This window comes from Fistularia commersonii, chromosome 24 (assembly GCF_037954325.1).
Source record: "Fistularia commersonii isolate RoL2024-O1a breed Wild chromosome 24, RoL_Fcom_v1.0, whole genome shotgun sequence".
Taxonomy (NCBI): Eukaryota; Metazoa; Chordata; class Actinopteri; order Syngnathiformes; family Fistulariidae; genus Fistularia; species Fistularia commersonii.
In genome coordinates, this window is record NC_141307.1 from 782,679 (window position 1) to 800,238 (window position 17,560).

A 17,560-nucleotide genomic window follows, 5' to 3' on the forward strand; every position below is an offset into this window, starting at 1 on the left:
TTGTCATGTCGTCCCTGCAGCAATGCACAGACACACACACACACACACACACACGGTTACGTGTGAAGAAGCTGATCTTTCATTCAGCTGTTTCTGCCGCGTCCAAGTGTTACGTCACGCCAGCACGTCCGTCCTCTGTCAGATGCCGAGTCGGTGGCTGCGACTTCTTCAGAACTCCCCTGGCAGGTAAACGAAGAGACGTCTGGGGGACAAGTGAGGGAGGAGTCCTCAGGGTTGGAGAGGAACCCTCAATCCTGAAAGCACCATCTGCGGAAGCATCGGTCAGAGGGTCGTCTTCATGTTCTGTCCACCATCCTCACCCTCTTTGTTGGCACGTAGCCTACACGGTATCCAGAAATTGGGGTGGCGTGGCGTGGTGCAGGAGGTTGTCTTTGGAACCGACCATTCCTGGTTTGATTCCCGGCTCCTCGTGTTGTTGAGCAAGATGCAGGTGGACGGCAGCCTACTGCTCATGGTTCATCCATTGGAGAGAGCGAATTTCCCCATGAGGGATTAATAAAGGATTTAATGCTACATTAGAAGGGGTTCGGTCCATGAGGTCCACTGAGGTGAAGAGACGGGTCCAAGCAGGTTGGAATGGGTGGGGAAAAGTGTCAGGGCTACTATGTGATAGAAGACTTTCAGCCAGAATAAAAGGAAAGGTGTACAAGACAGTGGTGAGACCAGCGATGATGTTTGGACTAGAAACTGTTCCAATGACCAAAAGACAGCAGGCAGAACTAGAGGTTGCAGAGATGAAGATGTTGAGGTTCTCTTTGGGAGTGACCAGGATGGAGAGGATCAGGAATGAGTCCATCAGAGGAACAGCACATGTTAGATGTTTTGGAGAGAAGGTCTGAGATGGTTGGGTCATGGACAGAGGAGGGATAGAGAATATATTGGTAGACGGATGCTGGAATTGGAGCTGCCAGGCAAGAGGTCTGGAGGAAGACCAAAGAGAAGATTTATGGACGTAGTGAGAGAGGATATGAAGGTAGTTGGTGTGAGAGAGGAGGATCCAGAGAATAATAATACATAATAATAATAATACATACGATTTGTATAGCGCTTTTCACGGTACACAAAGACGCTTTACAAGTTGAATAGGGCTAGATGGAGAAAGTTGACTCGCTGTGGCGACTCCTGACGGGAAAAGCCAAAAGAAGAAGAAGAAGAAGAAGTTATCGTTTGTGTAGCGTAGGCGAGCGGCATCTGTTCTCGGTATGAGTCCCGACTTAAAGCCAGTGAGGTTGCGGCGTCGGAACGGAATTCGTACAGAAAGTCGATGACTTCCTGTGAGGTGCCGGCCAGGGTGCCCCCGGAGGCGCTCGGGCCCCCGGCGGGCCCCTGTCCGGCCCTGCTGCAGTAGGTCACTCCAGGTTCCTTATCAGCCCGTGGGGGGAGGTTTTTATTCTTTATTATTTCTCCCAGGATTTGAATTTACACACATGCATAACGCGATTTGTTTATTTTTGCACCGAGAGGGACAACCAGCGGGAGTCGTACCAGAGCACGGCCCGCCACCGGTACACCATTACTTCATGCTTATTGGCCCGGGACCGAGGCGGGGGAGGGGGGAAGAGAGAGAGAGAGAGAGAGAGGGGGAAAGAGAAAGAGAGAGAGATCCTGCCATCCATCGATCTGCGGAGCCGCACGCAGGACGCTCTCCCGCCGGACGGACGTCGGACGCGGGCTCCTTCCTTTCTCCCCCGGCTGGAATGACCCGCTGGACCCGCGGCTGGGATCATGCTGCTGGGCTTCTTGGTGGGTAAGACCCCCCGGGCAGGTGGACCCCCGGGGGCCCCTCTCTTCCCTTCTTACATTGTTTGTCTGTTTATGCTCCGTTCAAGTGTGTGTGTGTGTGTGTGTGTGTGTTCGCACCGCAGCTGCGCCACCCCCGCACTGTGTGTGTGTGTGTGTGTGTGTGTGTGTGTGTGTGTGTGTGTTGGCCCTGCAGCCGGTTACATTTATCGACCCACCGCTGCACTTTGACTGCCGTCGATAGGAGGCTCGATGTTCCCCGGGGACGGAGGTCCTTCCGTGGGCACCGGGGCTGCCGAGGAGGAGGATGATGATGGTGATGATGAAGCGGCGGCCTCCGGGACCGGAAGCGACCGGCGGGGATTCACATCCGATTTTTTTTTCCAAAATACCCAATACCGACGAATTATCAGACCATGGGGAACAACCTTCTAATTTTTTTTTTATTATCAATATATTAATATTTCGGAATCACATGAAAAGGTTCAAACGCAAGAAGAAAGTTATTTTAAGAAACACCTGAAATTCGACCGGAAATAAAAAAAAAGCAATTTAATATTGTGACTAAAAAAACACCTAAAACAATCTTTCTTATATTTTAAAATGGAATTATTTTTCGGAATCAGATGAAAAAGCTCATATACAGGAAGGAAGTCCTTTAAATTTTTATAATAATTTTTTTTTTAATTAAAAAATTTTTAAAAAAAAGTACAAAAATATTGTGAATTACGAACAAATCATAACCATCTAGATTTCAAAACAACAAATGTGAAAAATGAGCTCGAAAGGATCCAGTGGGAGCGGAGGAGGCCAGAATGTTCCTGTCCTGCTGTTTATTTTGGGGATGTCGGTAGAACATTGGAGGCTGTGGACCAGGATGAAGGACGGGTTCTGCTTCATCAGTTCACCCTCAGGCTTCTGCCTCCAACCTGAGGCCCAAACCCGCACCCGGTCCCACCAGGTCCTCCGTTATCGTCCCCGCATTTCAAAAACAGTCAGTGGCTTCATCGAACGTATGGATGTCCTGTGATTGACAGCTCAGACGCCGCCCACTCCCCCAAAACAGCTGTGCAGATTGAAACTGCAGATAATGAATGAATTCAATGTTGCGTTCGCTGACTGTCTGTAAATTCCCCTGCCAGTTTTACTTCAGATTTCGCTCTGCCATATTTCCTCTGACTAAGTCAGAGGTTATATTCCGCCGTTTTGCAATCGTTGACGCCTCTGCGTCGCTTACGTGGTCGTGTGTGGCGTTTAACCCTTTCCATCTTCACCGCAAAGTAGGTCAGTCAAACAAGTTAAAAAACGTTGCGTTCTCCTTTCAGAGGCCGAACTTTGCACTGTTAATAAAACTACAAATGTGTGTCCAGAGGCACTCCGTGGGGGCGTCTCGGATCCTGGTTCTCCCCACGTTCTCCAGGTTCCCCAACGCCGTTAGAACAACCAGCAGGTTCATCGAAAACCGAATTGTCCGTAGGTGTCGGATGTCCGTTTGATTGACGGGTGACCCGTCCAGGGTAACTCTTTGCACAATGACAGCTCTTCTTGACTCCACCTCCACCTTGGATTGATGGCGTTGATAATATCCCATGGTCTCCACCGGAGAAGGTTCTCCAACGGGTACCGCAGAGTAAAAGTCATTGAAGATCCAATCTCAGAACCACCAAGCTCCGACGGTTGACCTCTCTGGACACCAACCCGTGTCAAATCCGTGCTCCGGATGAAACTAAAAACCAAAATGCTTTTCGTGTCTCCGCAGGTAGTGGTCGTGTCGGGCCTGTGCGGCATCGGAGTCGGCGGCACTTACATCTCGCTGCATCCGGCCAGCGGGCCCTCGGAGGGGGGGGACGGCCCCCCCTCGCACACCAAAGGTGAGAACGCCTCGTTTTCCATCTCCGCCGTGTTCCATCAACCGTTAACGTAGCCTAGCACTTAGCTAGAATTCCTTTTTTGATGTGTTTACCCTCCCTCTGCGAACCGGTAGTACTCTGTTTACTCCTCCTGTATGTGGTTGGTGCTCCACAAGTCTGTCAGGAGATATCAGGAGAATTTTAGGGACTTCTTGTGGAGAACGCTGTGGGACAGAAACCAGCGGAAGCAGGTGTGGAACAAGAGTGACATGCCTTTGAAAGGAGGCCTTTGTCTGGCCTCCGGTGAAGCCCCTGGAACCTTCATGAGCTGCTGCCTCGGGGAAAACCTGCAGAGGTTCTAGGTAAACCCCTGGATCGTCTCCAGGATGGGGACGTTCTCGGGCGAGCCGCGACCGACCGGATGCGAAAAGCGTCATTCACAGGGGAATGTCACGCCAGCTCTGGATCTGGGAAGAAGCCCCTGAAGCTCCGGGTTCGCAAAGAAGAGCAAAACCTGCTCACTATTTGTCAAACCGGCTTCCTCCACAAGAGGGTGCCTTTCTCCTACCGACGCAAACAGATCTGTAATAATACCGTTTATCCTGCGCCTTCGAGTGCTTTTATTTAGAAAGGGCAGGCCTTAAAGATTTGTCAAAAAGAAGAATTTCCCTGTATCTCCTCTCCTCCCCCTAGTGGTCTCCGAGTGGGTGAGCTCGGCGGGCTCTTGCAAGGGGAGGTGTTTCGAGCTGGAGGAAGCCAAACCCCCGGGTTGCAGGTGCGACAATCTGTGTAAAACCTACTACAGCTGCTGCTCCGACTTTGACGAACACTGCCTGAAGACAGGTCAGTGTTACGCCCGTATGCTAAATTCATTCCCGGAAGATGTTAAACCACACGGCGGGGTTGTTTTATTTTGAAATTCTGTTTCCCGCGCGGCAGCCGGAGGCTTCGAGTGCTCCCAGGAACGCTGCGGCGAGGAACGCAACGATGAGCATGCCTGCCACTGCTCGGCGGACTGCCTGGAGAAAGGCGACTGCTGCTCCAACTACAAGTCGCTCTGCACGGGTAAGGACGGGTACCTCCACCAAAGAACACCCGCTCTCTGGGGTCAAGTACACGTACAAAAAGTATCTGCTCGCTTTTCCCGTCCCAGGCGAGTCTTCATGGGTGGACGGAGACTGCGAGGAGATCCAGAGCGCCGAGTGTCCGGCAGGGTGAGTTTGAAAGCAAGGCGCTCTCGTCAAGGGTGCGACAAACCCGGAGCTCCGTGTGGACATCAACATCTGTATTTACATCTAGACCTAACGGAAATAAAAGCAGAGTCAGGCAAGCTGGTGGACGGCAGCCTACTGCTCATGGTTCATCCAAGATGGGTTTGTTGCAGGGAACGAATTGACCCATGAGGGATTAATAAAGTATAATTATTATATTTATGTTGCAAATGATGTTCCTCCACTGATGCCGCACCCAAAAGGAGATGTTTCTCCCCATTAGAACAAAACTGTAGTTTGTATTTTCCACATATTTCTGTTTCAAATGAGAAATGGCGTTCCTCTACTGACGCTGCACCCGAAAGTAGACGCTTCTCCAGTTGTGTCTAGAAATGAAGCTCCAAGTTTGTAGAGAAATGAGGAATAACTAATGCCTCTATGGAGCTGCACTTCTTCTCGGTTGATCCCTCTGTGCAGTGGAACACGAGTGCATCAACGGAGGAGATCCCTGCTGTCACTCGGCAGATATTTTGGCTTTGTATTTGCATGGAGAAACAGGAATGAGGTGTGCGTGTCGCGAAGCCATGGAGAAGTGGGTGTGTGAGATTGAGTGACAGACAGCGAGATGTTGTGTTTAGACAAAAAATGGTAGCAAAGCGTGCGTGTTACATTTTGCAACACATTGCAGCATTAATTGTGTAGTCGGTAAATTAAGTTAAGCGATAAAACACGAGTGAAAACTCCTCTCCTCGTCCCACCTTCTGGGTAAAATACACTTTATAAAACCACTTTATTTCTTTACATTCTCCTTTCTTCTTTTCCCGTCAACCGTTAAACTACCTTCTCGTCCTCTTTGACTCCATCCATAAATCTTCTCTCAGCGTCCTTCTACCAACATATTCCCTCCTCTGTACGTGACTGAACATCTCGCTCTGGCCTCTCGGACCTTACCTCCAAAACATCTAACACGTGCTGTCCCTCTAACGGACTCAAAGCTTCACTGGTCTCACCATTGTCTTGTAGACCTTTCCTTTCCTTCTGGCTGATACTTGACATTCTTCTCCACCTGCCCGAAACCGAAATGTTATTCATAAAGTACATATTTCTTATACAGTTCATTTCAATGGGGATATTAAATATGAAACTCCTGATTGACAGGAGACCCATTCATGTCAAGCCCCGCCTTTCATTATGGGAATGAATGAATTACAGGAAGGAAATGCAAACTTCCAGGCTTTTACTTTGAAAGCACCGTAGCAGGAATTAGCATGTCCACCGCAGACCCTTTTGGTGTCTTCAAATATATGACTTGTACAAAATAATGCATGGCACAGTGTGTGTGTTTGTAAGGGAAACTGTCAGTGTGGCTCCGCAGCTTCGTCCGCCCGCCGCTCATCATGCTGTCGGTGGACGGGTTCCGGGCCTCCTACCTGAGGAAGGGCAAGTCGGTGACGCCAAACATCCACAAGCTCCGTACGTCTCCCCGTCATCGCTCGATTCCCCGCAAATCTGGCTTTTACACTGAATGTGTGCGTTCACTGTTAGGGACCTGCGGCACGTCGGCGCCCTACATGCGGCCGGTCTACCCGACCAAGACCTTCCCCAACCTGTACACCCTCGCCACTGTGAGTCGTAAAAACATGAGATAAGTAAACCATGTGCAGAACACAGTGCGTTTTTAAATGTTCAAACTGCCGAAAGTGCTCATTGCAGTCAAGGTAGTAAGGTCATAAATATTTTAAGTTAAAAACATGAGCATACAAAGTATTGCACTTTGCACTTGTGCACAGAAGTTTAAACAAGTAGCTTACAGTTAAAGTTAAAAACAAGTAGCATACAATTAAGTTAAGCACACAAGCATATAGTTAAAGTTAAAAACAAGTAGAATATGGTTAAAGTTACACACTAGCATAGAGTTAAAGTTAAAAACAAGAAGCATACAGTTAAAGTTACACACTAGCATACAGTTAAAGTTAAACACTAGCATAGAGTTAAAGATAAAAACAAGAAGCATACAGTTAAAGTTACACACTAGCATCGAGTTAAAGTTAAAACAGTGCCATGCAGTTTAAGTTAAATACATGGGCATTCCGTTAGTTAAAAACACTAGCATACAGTTAATGTTAAAAACAAGTTAACGCACAGTTCAAGTTAAGAATAAGTAAAATACATACTTTTGTACTTGTGTAGAAAAACATGGGAAACAATTCACAAGAGAATACAAAATTTAAAAGAAGCAAAAGCAATTGAGATATAATATAGAGATGGATATAATGGAGATGTGGCTGGTAAAAATGAAATAATAACAAGTAAGAAGAATAAAGAATGGATATTGCACAGGCCAGAGGGGTGGGATAGTGCCAAAAATATTTTACCGATAGCCGTAAGCAGAAGTGAAATATCTTTGTATTTGTGCTGTACAGAACAAAGAAAAAAAAAAAAAAAATAAGAGCTTTTGTTCTTGTTTTTTTTTTTTTTGGCTCTACGCCTCTTTTTCTGGCACGAACAATACTGAGCCCAGCTCTTCTCCCCCCGCAGGGTCTGTACCCCGAGTCCCACGGCATCGTGGGGAACACCATGCACGACCCCGTCTTCAACGCCACCTTCAGCCTGCGTACCCGGGAGAAGCTCAACCACCGCTGGTGGGGTGGGCAGCCAGTGAGTGGAACGGCGTGGGCGTGGGGGTCCGGAGGTCCCCCTGTGGACCTAGTGTGGATCCATCCTGAGATAGAGGGAGATATGGAGGGGAGGGGAGGCTCTGAAGCCGCGTGACGACGGAGCCGCTGTGGTTCTTGTGTTGCAGATCTGGATCACGGCCGAGGAGCAGGGAGTCAAAGCCGGCACCTTCTTCTGGCCTTGGTACTGAAGTTGGTACTGGAATATTTTTCATGGCTTCAGATTCACCTCCGGGTCGACGAATTAAACATCATGGATTATTATTATTACTATATATTAGTCCTCTGCTCTGGTACTAATAGTACCGTCACATTATTTTTTGAGATCACATTATTAGCAGCCTATTTTTTTCCGTAATTGGCAAATTTTCACAAAGTGATGGAAAACATTCTAAAGTAGTGAAAACACTCGGAGCCACACACAGTTTTTTTTACATATTTTTATCTATTTTTTTTCATATATTTTTTTATTTTTCTATTTATTTTTTTTATATTGTCATTTTTATCATTTGAGTTGAAAACATGTTTATCGGCTCTCGCTCTATGTAAAGTTTAATTTTAAGATAAATATACTGCTCAAAAAAGTAAAGGGAACACTTAAACCAATAGTCACCAACTTTTTTATCACCGTGCTCAACGCCTGACAATTTTCCCACAGACTGGGGGCTTACATTGCAAATATAATAATAAACGTGAGCCCATTGTGTGCTCGTATGCAACTTTATTAGCAGCTTCTCATCATAACAGGAGTATATTGAAAGCTTCATTGCCTCATTAGAGACCCGGTCGCTGCATATTATGCAGAGCGAGCTCCTCAGGTTGGACTAACCTGTTGTGATAAATCCATATTTCAAGTAGAACTCCTGGGATTGTCTGTTCAAAGCTTTCCTTTTCTTGGACGTTGTAGGCTCTTCCTCTGTCCCCTTTGAAAAGAAACTTTCCAAAGTCGTCTGTTTTTTATCATTTTGCTAGCTCGTGGGTTACATTTTTGGCACTAGAGTGACCGAGGTGTAACCGAGAGAATCCGGTCATTTTTCAAAATAAAAGATTCTTCAAAATGAAGATTGTTCAGACTCAGATGATAAATCCCACGGAAATAATTGATTATTTCTTGGGCAGCCAATTGATCCCGGGGTCGGGGCCAACTGACATGAACAACACAATTTAACCCTAAGTTAATCACATTTGTGTGAAATCAAAGTGTCCACTTAGGAAGCAACACTGATTCATTTTGTCGTCACGTCAACGTTGGATCAGCCTGTCGTGTGTTTTTACACTTTCATTTTGAGCGTGACTCCAAATCCAGACCTCGTTGGGTTCACACATTTGATTCCCATTGATGATTTTTGTGTGATATTTTGTTGTCAGCACATTCAACTATGTAAAGACCAAAGTATTTCATAAGAATATTTCATCCATTCAGATGTGGGATTTGTTATTTTAGTGTTCCCTTTATTTTTTGGAGCAGTGTATTTATCTTGCATTACATATTTATGTAAAACCAGATAATTTAGCATGCAGTTCCAGGTCTGACCACTAGGGGGACCCTGCATTGTGATTGATGGAGGGGGCGGGGCCAGTGGACCGCCAGCTGACTCTCCACGCCGCCGCCTGTCTTTCAGGGTGATTCCTCTGGAGAGGAGGATCCTCACCATCCTACGCTGGCTGCATCTGCCCGACAACGAGAGGTGAGTCACGAGTCCACGGGTGCTTCGGTGGCTCAGCGCTGAAAAGCTTCAAGCTCAGGTGTGTCCACCTGTTCTCGACACGCTTTGCAGGCCGTACGTGTACGCCGTCCACTCGGAGCAGCCGGACACCTTCGGGCACCGTCTGGGCCCGCTCAGCAGCGAGGTGAGGGGTCACAGCAGGAGGTAGAGGTGGAGGTGGACACGTCGGTCCCTGGATGTCAGTCGCTGTGTGTGTGTGTGTGTGTTTGCAGCTGGACAACCCGCTGAGGGAGATCGACAACATCATCGGGCAGCTGATGAACGGCCTGAAGCAAATGAACCTGCACCGCTGCATCAACGTCATCATCGTGGGCGATCACGGTCAGAGCTCAGCGCGCACGCATTATTATTTTTAATACCAAAATATTACTCTCCAGGCTCTTTTTCCTTGCACATCAAGAAGAGTGTGTGTGTTCCTCAGGCATGGAGGAGGCCCACTGCGATAGGATAGAGTTCCTCAGCAAGTACCCCGTCAACATTGACGAGATCACGCTGATCCCGGGGTCCCTGGGCAGGATCCGACCCCGCGACCCCAAGAACCCCACCTGTGAGGGACCCGCCTTTCCGTCCATGCTAATTTTGATAGCTACCGCTTGTCGCGATAAACCTATGGGTTTGTGTGCGGAGGTCGCATTCCTGTCAACATCTTCTTGTCGCGGCAACTGGACCTGAATTTCACTTGAAGACGTCGAAGATGTTCAAGCCTCTCCGTTATTTCATATCAGCCTCAAAAGAAGAAGATGTTTTTCGTTTTTGTCCCAAGTGTATTTGATCCCGGCTCATGCTAATGCTTACGTTTCTCCCTTCCAGATGACCCAAAGGTGGTGGTCGCCAACCTGACGGTAAGAACCATCTGGGGGGGGAGGATGGAGGTTCAGGGGGTCAAAGGTCGCTGACCTCCACCGCTGTTTTCTCAGTGTAAATTGCCAAATCAGCACTTCAAGCCGTACCTGAAGCAGCACCTGCCCAAGAGGCTTCACTACGCCAACAACCGGCGGATCGAGGACGTGCAGCTGCTGATGGAGAGGAAGTGGCACGTGGCAAAGTAGGTCACATGACTGCACGAGGTGCGCTCGGTACCCGCCAAGCCGCTTACAGGTTCTTCTCGTTTGCAGGAAAGCTCCGGAGAAATCCCGGTCCCGATGCGGATTCTTCGGCGACCACGGCTTCGACAACAAGATCAACAGCATGAGGGTTGGTCCTCTTTCCTTCTTCTCTCGTCGCTCTCTTCCTGCTAAAGAGCGTGACGCTTCTCCTCCCCGCAGACCATCTTCATGGGACACGGGCCCAGCTTCAAGTTCAGGAAACAGGTTCCCGAGTTCGACAACATCGAACTCTACAACGTCATGTGCGGTGAGAGTCGTGTTTTTCTTTTCTCTTCAATTCCTTTTTGAACCCAAACAGCTCGTTGGATCAAAATCCCCCCTCGCCTTCCCCTCTCCGCCTTCCCAGACCTGTTGGGGCTGAAGCCGGCGCCCAACAACGGGACGTACGGCAGCCTGAATGACATGCTGAAGGAGCCGCCGTTTTTCCCCGTCATGCCGGAGGAGGTGACGGCGCCGTCGGCGGCGCCCGAGGCCGTGCTCGCAGGGGACCTGGGCTGCAGCTGCGATGAGGAGGTCGGTGGAGGCGAGGCCACGGTAACCGCCTAAGCCCCGCCCATTCACGTCAGACCAGAGAAGCGCGTTAGCTTTGTCGTGCATCCATCAGAAGAAATAGATAGGCGACGGAGCCGTAACCTCAATCTGAATTTCCCTGTTAAAATTAATTGAAATCTGTTCCAGTCCCTGGTTTTGTTATGTCTAAATGAAAAATGTACTTTATAAATAAAACATGACGTATAAATAATAATGATGCAGGATAAAATGGAGGACGTTGGAGGACTTTTTCATTTAACTCACTCGTTACAACAACTTAATTGCTAAATTTACCCCGCACACTTTGTGACACTTTGAGAAGTGAAGCCACTCGTCTTTCTAAAACTTTCAAATCGTCTCCCGACCGGGGGCCTCGTGCGTTCACGTTACCGCCGAATGTCTCCCGCCTTCTCACAGACGATGCTGTCCGTCACCGTATCTCACCCACAACAACTTCTCCATCTCTTCACCAACTAGTCCGCGACACACACCCACACACACCTCGCTCGTGTTCACGCACAGGGCGACGATGCAAGGTGCCCACTTGAAAACCCCGATGATGCGCTAATGTTGCAAATTAGTTAGCCCGCCGATAGCCGGCTAGTTTTAGATAGCTTCCCTACAGCCTGGATTGAGCTTCTAGACGTGTTTTTACCGAAGACTTTGCCACAAGTGACGGTAACACCTTGTCTTGTAGTTTTTTACTCCTTATTTGTAGTTTTTAAGGCTCATGCTAATTGTGGCTAAGCCCCGTTTAGCCATGTCAGGTTTCCTTTTCAGGAAGTGCCGCTCATCCGTGTGTTCCCCGTCTCCTTCAGAACACGGTGGAGGAGGTGATCGAACCCTTCAGCCCGGTGCCGGACGGAAGCTACACCTACAGTAGGTCCTCCTCGTCTGTTCCTGTCCGCAGAACGTCGGCAGGCTCATCCGCAGGCTCTCCGCTGCTTCTGTCGGTGACCCCGTCCCCGTCTTCGTCCCCGCAGACAGCAGCCTGCTGCCCTTCGGCCGCCCCGCCGTCATGTTCGACACCCAGTACGGCCTGCTGCACCACGTAGAGTTCATCAGCGGCTACAGCAGAGAGCTGGCGCTTCCCCTCTGGACGTCTTTCACGCTTCAGCACCAGGTATGAAGAACCAACAAAAACACGTGGAGGTGTTGGGGCGGTGGCGTGCTGCGTGTTTTCTCTTGAACACTGGATCCGTTCAGAGGAATCCCACCGGGAGTGTCGCCCCCGGACCCTAGCCTACGTCCTGGCCCACGTCGGTCGGGGCCTCCTTGTAAAACGGAGCTGGAAACAACACGCTCGTTGTCGCCCCTGCAAAGCCAGGGGCCAATAAAAGCCTCTGGGAGCGGAAACAGACCAGCAAACACTTTTTAACAAGCGTGCGCGTCTATCAGATGTTATATGTCATCGATATTCATTGCGCTTCCTGTTTTAACCCCGAGCCGAATCAAATCTGAACGATTCTGCCATCCACGCGGACGGGTCCGGGTCAAGCCCCGCCCACTTTCACGATGAGCGAATGAATGCGGTGTCTTGTGTCTCCCCAGGAAGACGTCACCCCGCTGCCGGAAGCCTCCGCCGGGGCCTCCTGCGTGCGGGTCGACCCCCGGGTGTCGGCCCAGCACAGCCAGAGCTGCACCTCCTACAGCCAGGACGACCGGCTGACCTTCGGCTTCCTCTTCCCCCCAGGTGGGTCCGCTTCGGGGTCACAAGTCCGCGACCGTCCCTAAATCAGGGGTCGGCAATCCGCCAGCTTCCTGTGGTTTTTGAAAATAATTATCATTGAATTAAAATGTATTTTATTTTAGTTTAAAATGTCTCTTGTAGGGACTCAAATAGACATGGAGTGTTTTTCTTAAAGGTAACCTTTAACCAAATGTAATATCCTTTTCTCTGCAGCTCTTCATTGATGTAAAGAAATGCACCACATATTTTGTTTATACATAGCATAAAGGCAAAAAAAAAATTATATAATATAATAAAATAATAATGCCACGCTGTCAAAAGTGTTGTGTTGCTCCGGGTGTTTTCTTTACTGTGGGGAAACGGCTCCAAATGAGTGGAAATAGGTTTCCGCCCCCTGCCCTAAATGATATATGTCATGCGGTTTGTGTGTGTGTGTGTGTGTGTGTGTGTGTGTGTGCAGAGTTGGCCTCGTCCCCCGAGTCCCGCTACGATGCCTCGCTCATCACCAACACGGCGCCCATGTTCCCGGCCTTCAAGCGTGAGTGATGATTCCAGTCAACCTTCTGACCTGGTCCTCGCGCTGGACGTTCACGATCCAGGAGGATAAGATAAACTTGATTGATCCCCATCGGGGGAATTCTTTTGTCACAGCAGGGTAACAGTTAGAGTGTCAATAAATATGAATAAAATATGATACGGTGATACGGTTTGATTGGTGTTGCCGTAAAGGTGCGTCTGAAGCGTTCAGTTCTGCTCATCAGCCTCAGCTCGTGGTGCAGAGGGCGCCGTCTGAAATGGTTGTATTTTAAACCTTCATCTGGGATTGGAGAATTCGGTAGGAGGTTACAGTCATTGGATTGCAGCAGAAGGGAAATTCGGTGGATGAAGCGGGATTTGTTTGTTCCAGCTCGAAGGGGGGGGGAGTAGCTCTGTCGCTGCGGTAACAAGTTGATTGACACTGGGGTAAAGTCAGGTTTCCGTCTCTGGTGGCGATGTCAGCTCCTGACACCCGCCGGGACAAACGCTCTTTGTCCGGTGAAGAAGCCCCATTGTCTTCCTCCCTGAATCACCACGAGGGAGTCACGCGACGCCTTTCTTCCCGCGAGCTTTTCGGTAAAAGCCGGGATTTAACGTTTCAATTTTATGTCACAATCTGCGGGTAAAAGTGTGTTTTGTCACGTCTGGGCGCAGGGATCTGGAGCTACCTGCAGGGGGTGCTGCTGCGGCGCTACGCCAGGGAGAACGGCGCCGTCAACGTGCTGTCCGGCCCGATATTTGACTTCGACTACGACGGGCTGCGGGACTCCGCCGACACCATCAAAGAGTAAGACCCTGATTCCAGGGGGTTACCATGGCGACCCGTCGGTATAAGGCCACCCCAGTGACTTCCTGTTTATCTCCGGGGCCCACTTCCTGTTTGGGGGCCTGGAAAGAAGTGGGCTTTCTTCGTGACCTTTGACCTTTTCTTTCGGGGAAACGCACGCCTTGGAGTTAGCGTGTAAATCCGTACGTGTCACTTCCTGCTGGTTCGCCGCAGGTCGCTGGGCGGCGGTCCACCCGTCCCCACTCACTTCTTCACGGTGGTGACCAGCTGCCAGGAGCTCAACCGGACCTTGGAGGAGTGCGAGGAGGCGCTGACGGTCTTCTCCTTCCTCATCCCCCACCGGCAGCTCAACAGCGAGACCTGCAATGTGAGTGTGTCGCCATCAGTCGGCAGCAGAGCTGAGCCGCCGCCGCCGCTAGCGTGCCCGTCACAGACAATAACACACGCCAAAATAAACAAAATGGCGGTTAACTGGATCAAGGGTCGGCAATCTTTACCGCTCAAAGAGCCATTTGGAGCCGTTTGTCCACAGTAAAGAAAACACCGGGGGCCGCACAGCACTTTTGACATTTAAAATGAATTAACACGGCATTTAATTATTATTTTTTTCGGCCTTTATGCTACGTATAAACAAAATTTAAAATCAGTGAACAACTACTGAGACAAGGAGATGACACTTGCAACAAAAGATTTCAAACTACAAAAAAAAGAAGTTGGATGAAAGGTTACTTTTAAGCAAAATACACCACGTCTATTTGAATCCTTCTTGGAAATAAACTTGAATTATTAAATATTTTTATTGCTGTTAACTTCATTAACAGCAACAAAAATATTTTAACAATTTTAATCTTCAAATTTAAAATGACATTTCAAAAATTAAACCAACTAAAATAAAATACATTTTAATTAGATACTCCTTAATGTTTTTTCAAAAGCCTCAGGGAGCCAGGGTTTGTGACCCATGAACTAGATAAACACTTACTGCAGGCCACACACACACACACACACACACACACACACACACACACATCGAACCTCCCTGGAGTTCTTTGTGTGTGAGTGTGCGTGCAGTTACTCGATGCAAAAGGTCAGCCCTGCCGTTGCTGACAGTTGGTTGACATCTGATGCGTCATGGAATTTCCAACGGTCTCCAGACCGTCGGTTTCGGTCCGTAGATGTAAACATCTTGCATTTTCATTATTGGATTCATTCAGCCCCATCTCTTTATCTGATGTTTGTAGATGACATTGTGATTTGAGCGGGAGGGGTTTGAGGTATGGAGAGAAATAAAGGCAGAAGACGTGTGTGGGAATGAGAGGAACTCAAGAGGAACGGTGAGGAAACAGGGAGTGGAGATGGAGGTTAAGTGGAGATGGTAAACAGTCCAGAGCAGCAGAGTGGGTGGAGAAAAGTGAGCGAGCAGGTTGGAAATGAATGAGAGGAGAGGTGAGACGCTGAGGAGAAGACAGGGGCGTGGAGATATGGAGGTTCTCCTCTGGGAGTGAGGGACAGCTCATGGTAGATGTTGTGGAGATGACTTCCTCCTACAGAGGAAGGATAGTGAAGATCTGGGTAGAAGGATGCTGAGGTTGGAGCTCCAAGACAGGAGGTCTGGAGAAGACCAGGGAGATGTTTGGCTGCAGAGATATCACTTTATCTACTTTATATTAGACTGAATCATTTTGGATTTTTTCTTCTGGAAGGAGAAACAAACACAGGGAGGAAAAATAAATACCAATAAAAACCAAAAAAATCTGAATAAAACCATAACACTGGAAAGTTATCTTAAAATGTCAAAACCTAGAAAAAGCATTAACTTTTCAGGAAAATAGACAAGGATTATAACCTCAAAACCTCCTAATGTGTATTCTGTCACACACACACACACACACACGCGCGCACACACACACACACACACATATACTGGCAATCAAATTTAATTGGAGAAAGCAAATCCTGCACTCTTCACTCTTGGCATTCTACCTGGCAGGTGACTAATCACAGCTGGGGGTGGTGTGTGTGTGTGTGTGTGTGTGTGTGTGTGTGTGTGTGTGTGTGTGTGTGTGTGTGTGTGTATGTGAGAAACAAGGAATCCCCTTTTAAATGATGACCTAATGCAGGGGTTCCTTTGAGGCTTTTGGCGCCCTCTAGAGGCCACACAAGAAATTACAAAATACTATAATAATATTAAAAAAATGGATGAATGGCTGAACGTCCCTCTTCCGAATCCTGAACACTTCCTGTCGGCGTCCCCGCAGAGCGCCGAGGACGAGTCCCAGTGGGTGGAGGACCTTCTGAAGCTCCACACGGCCCGGGTCCGGGACGTGGAGCTGCTGACGGGCCTGGACTTGTTCCGCTCCACCAACCTGACCTACACGTCCACCCTGAGCCTGAAGACCCACATGGAGAGCTTCGAGAGCGACGATTAGACCGCGCGCACACACACACACACACACACACACACACACACACACACAGGCCTCTGCGCTCGGGACGGACGCCTCCGTGCGCTTTTCACTCACCGACCCTTCACTAGACCAGCGCCATCTCTAAGCCCCGCCGCCGCCGCACGCCGCACGCCGCTAATGACTGTCAGCTGTTAAACCTAGACGCCATGTTAGCCCCCCTCCCCTCCCCCGAGGTAAATAAAAGTACAATCTTTCCGAAATAAAAGGTCAGATGGCGTGGGGTGGCGAGGAGGGCAGAAGTATTTGACCTCCAGAGTAAACAGGAAACGGTTGACGCAGGCTCCCCGAACTGACCCGTAAATATCACAGTTATCACACGTTCATTTCCCCTTTCAAGGAAACGCTTCTCTCTTACTATTCCAGATTTGTTTTTTGTTTTTTTTTTATGTCATGTACGTTTATTTTAGCTGCCTCCTCCTGCTTTATAAATAAATGGGTGAATTTCCTTTGGAAAAACAGCATCAATTTAGTTTATTGGTTTGTTTAACAAACAGTTGAATCAGAAAAATTCCTCCGAATAAACAAAAAACGGATTTTGCTAAATCGTCAGCAAGCATCTCATTGAATTGCCGACCTCGATTTTTTTCCTCTTTTTACAACCCGATCATTTATTAAATACTTAATGACCAAATCGTATAACATTTGTTTTTTTTTTTTTGGGGGGGCGGTCAGATTTTTCTTGTTAATAAAGATATTTTCAGGTCAGATCAGTGACCCTGGATCCGCTTTCAGGTGCCGTTCGCTCCACCTGGAGAACGTGCAGCAGTAAAGGAGGCGACCGGCTGAGTTGTGAAGAACGTATAAATATGTGAAATTAAACGTCTGAAACTCTGAAGGTTTCCTTTGCAGTGTTTTATCGGAGGGGAAACAGCCGTCAGCGCTGACGTTCTGGTCTCACCTGCTCGAGACAGCTTGTCAAAGCCTTCAACGGACCGTCTGCAGGTTTAATGCTAAGCTAAGCTCAGTGAGCGATCCTTCGCCTTCATTAATCACACACACACACACAATAGATTTGATGCTGCAATCTTGTAACAACTCATGTTTGTTTGTGTGTGTGTGAGGTCTTTCTGAAGGTCTTCATTCACGGGAAAGTCAGGACAGGTGGAGTCGGACGTCAAAAGAACAGCAGGGAGCCGCAGACCCCGAAAAGACAGTCGGGCCTGAAGCTCGAGGACCTTCTGTTGTCTTTCGCTAACAAACACTTGCTAAAATCCAGG

The 17,560-nt window shown here is 48.5% G+C and overlaps 1 protein-coding gene across 2 annotated transcripts; it reads left to right on the forward strand.

Annotated features, from left to right (window-relative positions):
• The first annotated feature begins 1,616 nt into the window (after positions 1-1,616).
• On the forward strand, positions 1,617-17,178 carry enpp2l (ectonucleotide pyrophosphatase/phosphodiesterase 2-like). Of its 2 annotated transcripts, none has more exons than XM_086171727.1 (25): positions 1,617-1,764; positions 3,521-3,632; positions 4,305-4,454; positions 4,551-4,676; positions 4,765-4,825; positions 6,198-6,295; positions 6,368-6,447; positions 7,361-7,480; positions 7,626-7,681; positions 9,120-9,185; positions 9,276-9,348; positions 9,437-9,545; positions 9,646-9,771; positions 10,035-10,066; positions 10,142-10,269; positions 10,340-10,418; positions 10,490-10,577; positions 10,677-10,864; positions 11,680-11,740; positions 11,845-11,984; positions 12,413-12,554; positions 13,012-13,089; positions 13,743-13,875; positions 14,089-14,242; positions 16,134-17,178. In XM_086171727.1, the coding sequence occupies exons 1-25, from the start codon at positions 1,747-1,749 to the stop codon at positions 16,302-16,304; spliced, it is 2,589 nt and encodes an 862-aa protein (XP_086027853.1). In that variant the 5' UTR covers positions 1,617-1,746; the 3' UTR covers positions 16,305-17,178. The 2 variants fall into 2 exon arrangements, with proteins under 2 accessions (XP_086027853.1, XP_086027854.1); XM_086171728.1 differs by having other exon boundaries at positions 10,677-10,843.
• Positions 17,179-17,560: the final 382 nt, after the last annotated feature.

Coding starts and splice junctions, on each gene's coding strand:
- enpp2l (XM_086171727.1), top strand. Junction 6,448..7,360: donor ACCTGTACACCCTCGCCACT/GTGAGTCGTAAA, acceptor CTCCCCCCGCAG/GGTCTGTACCCCGAGTCCCA. Junction 14,243..16,133: donor TCAACAGCGAGACCTGCAAT/GTGAGTGTGTCG, acceptor GCGTCCCCGCAG/AGCGCCGAGGACGAGTCCCA.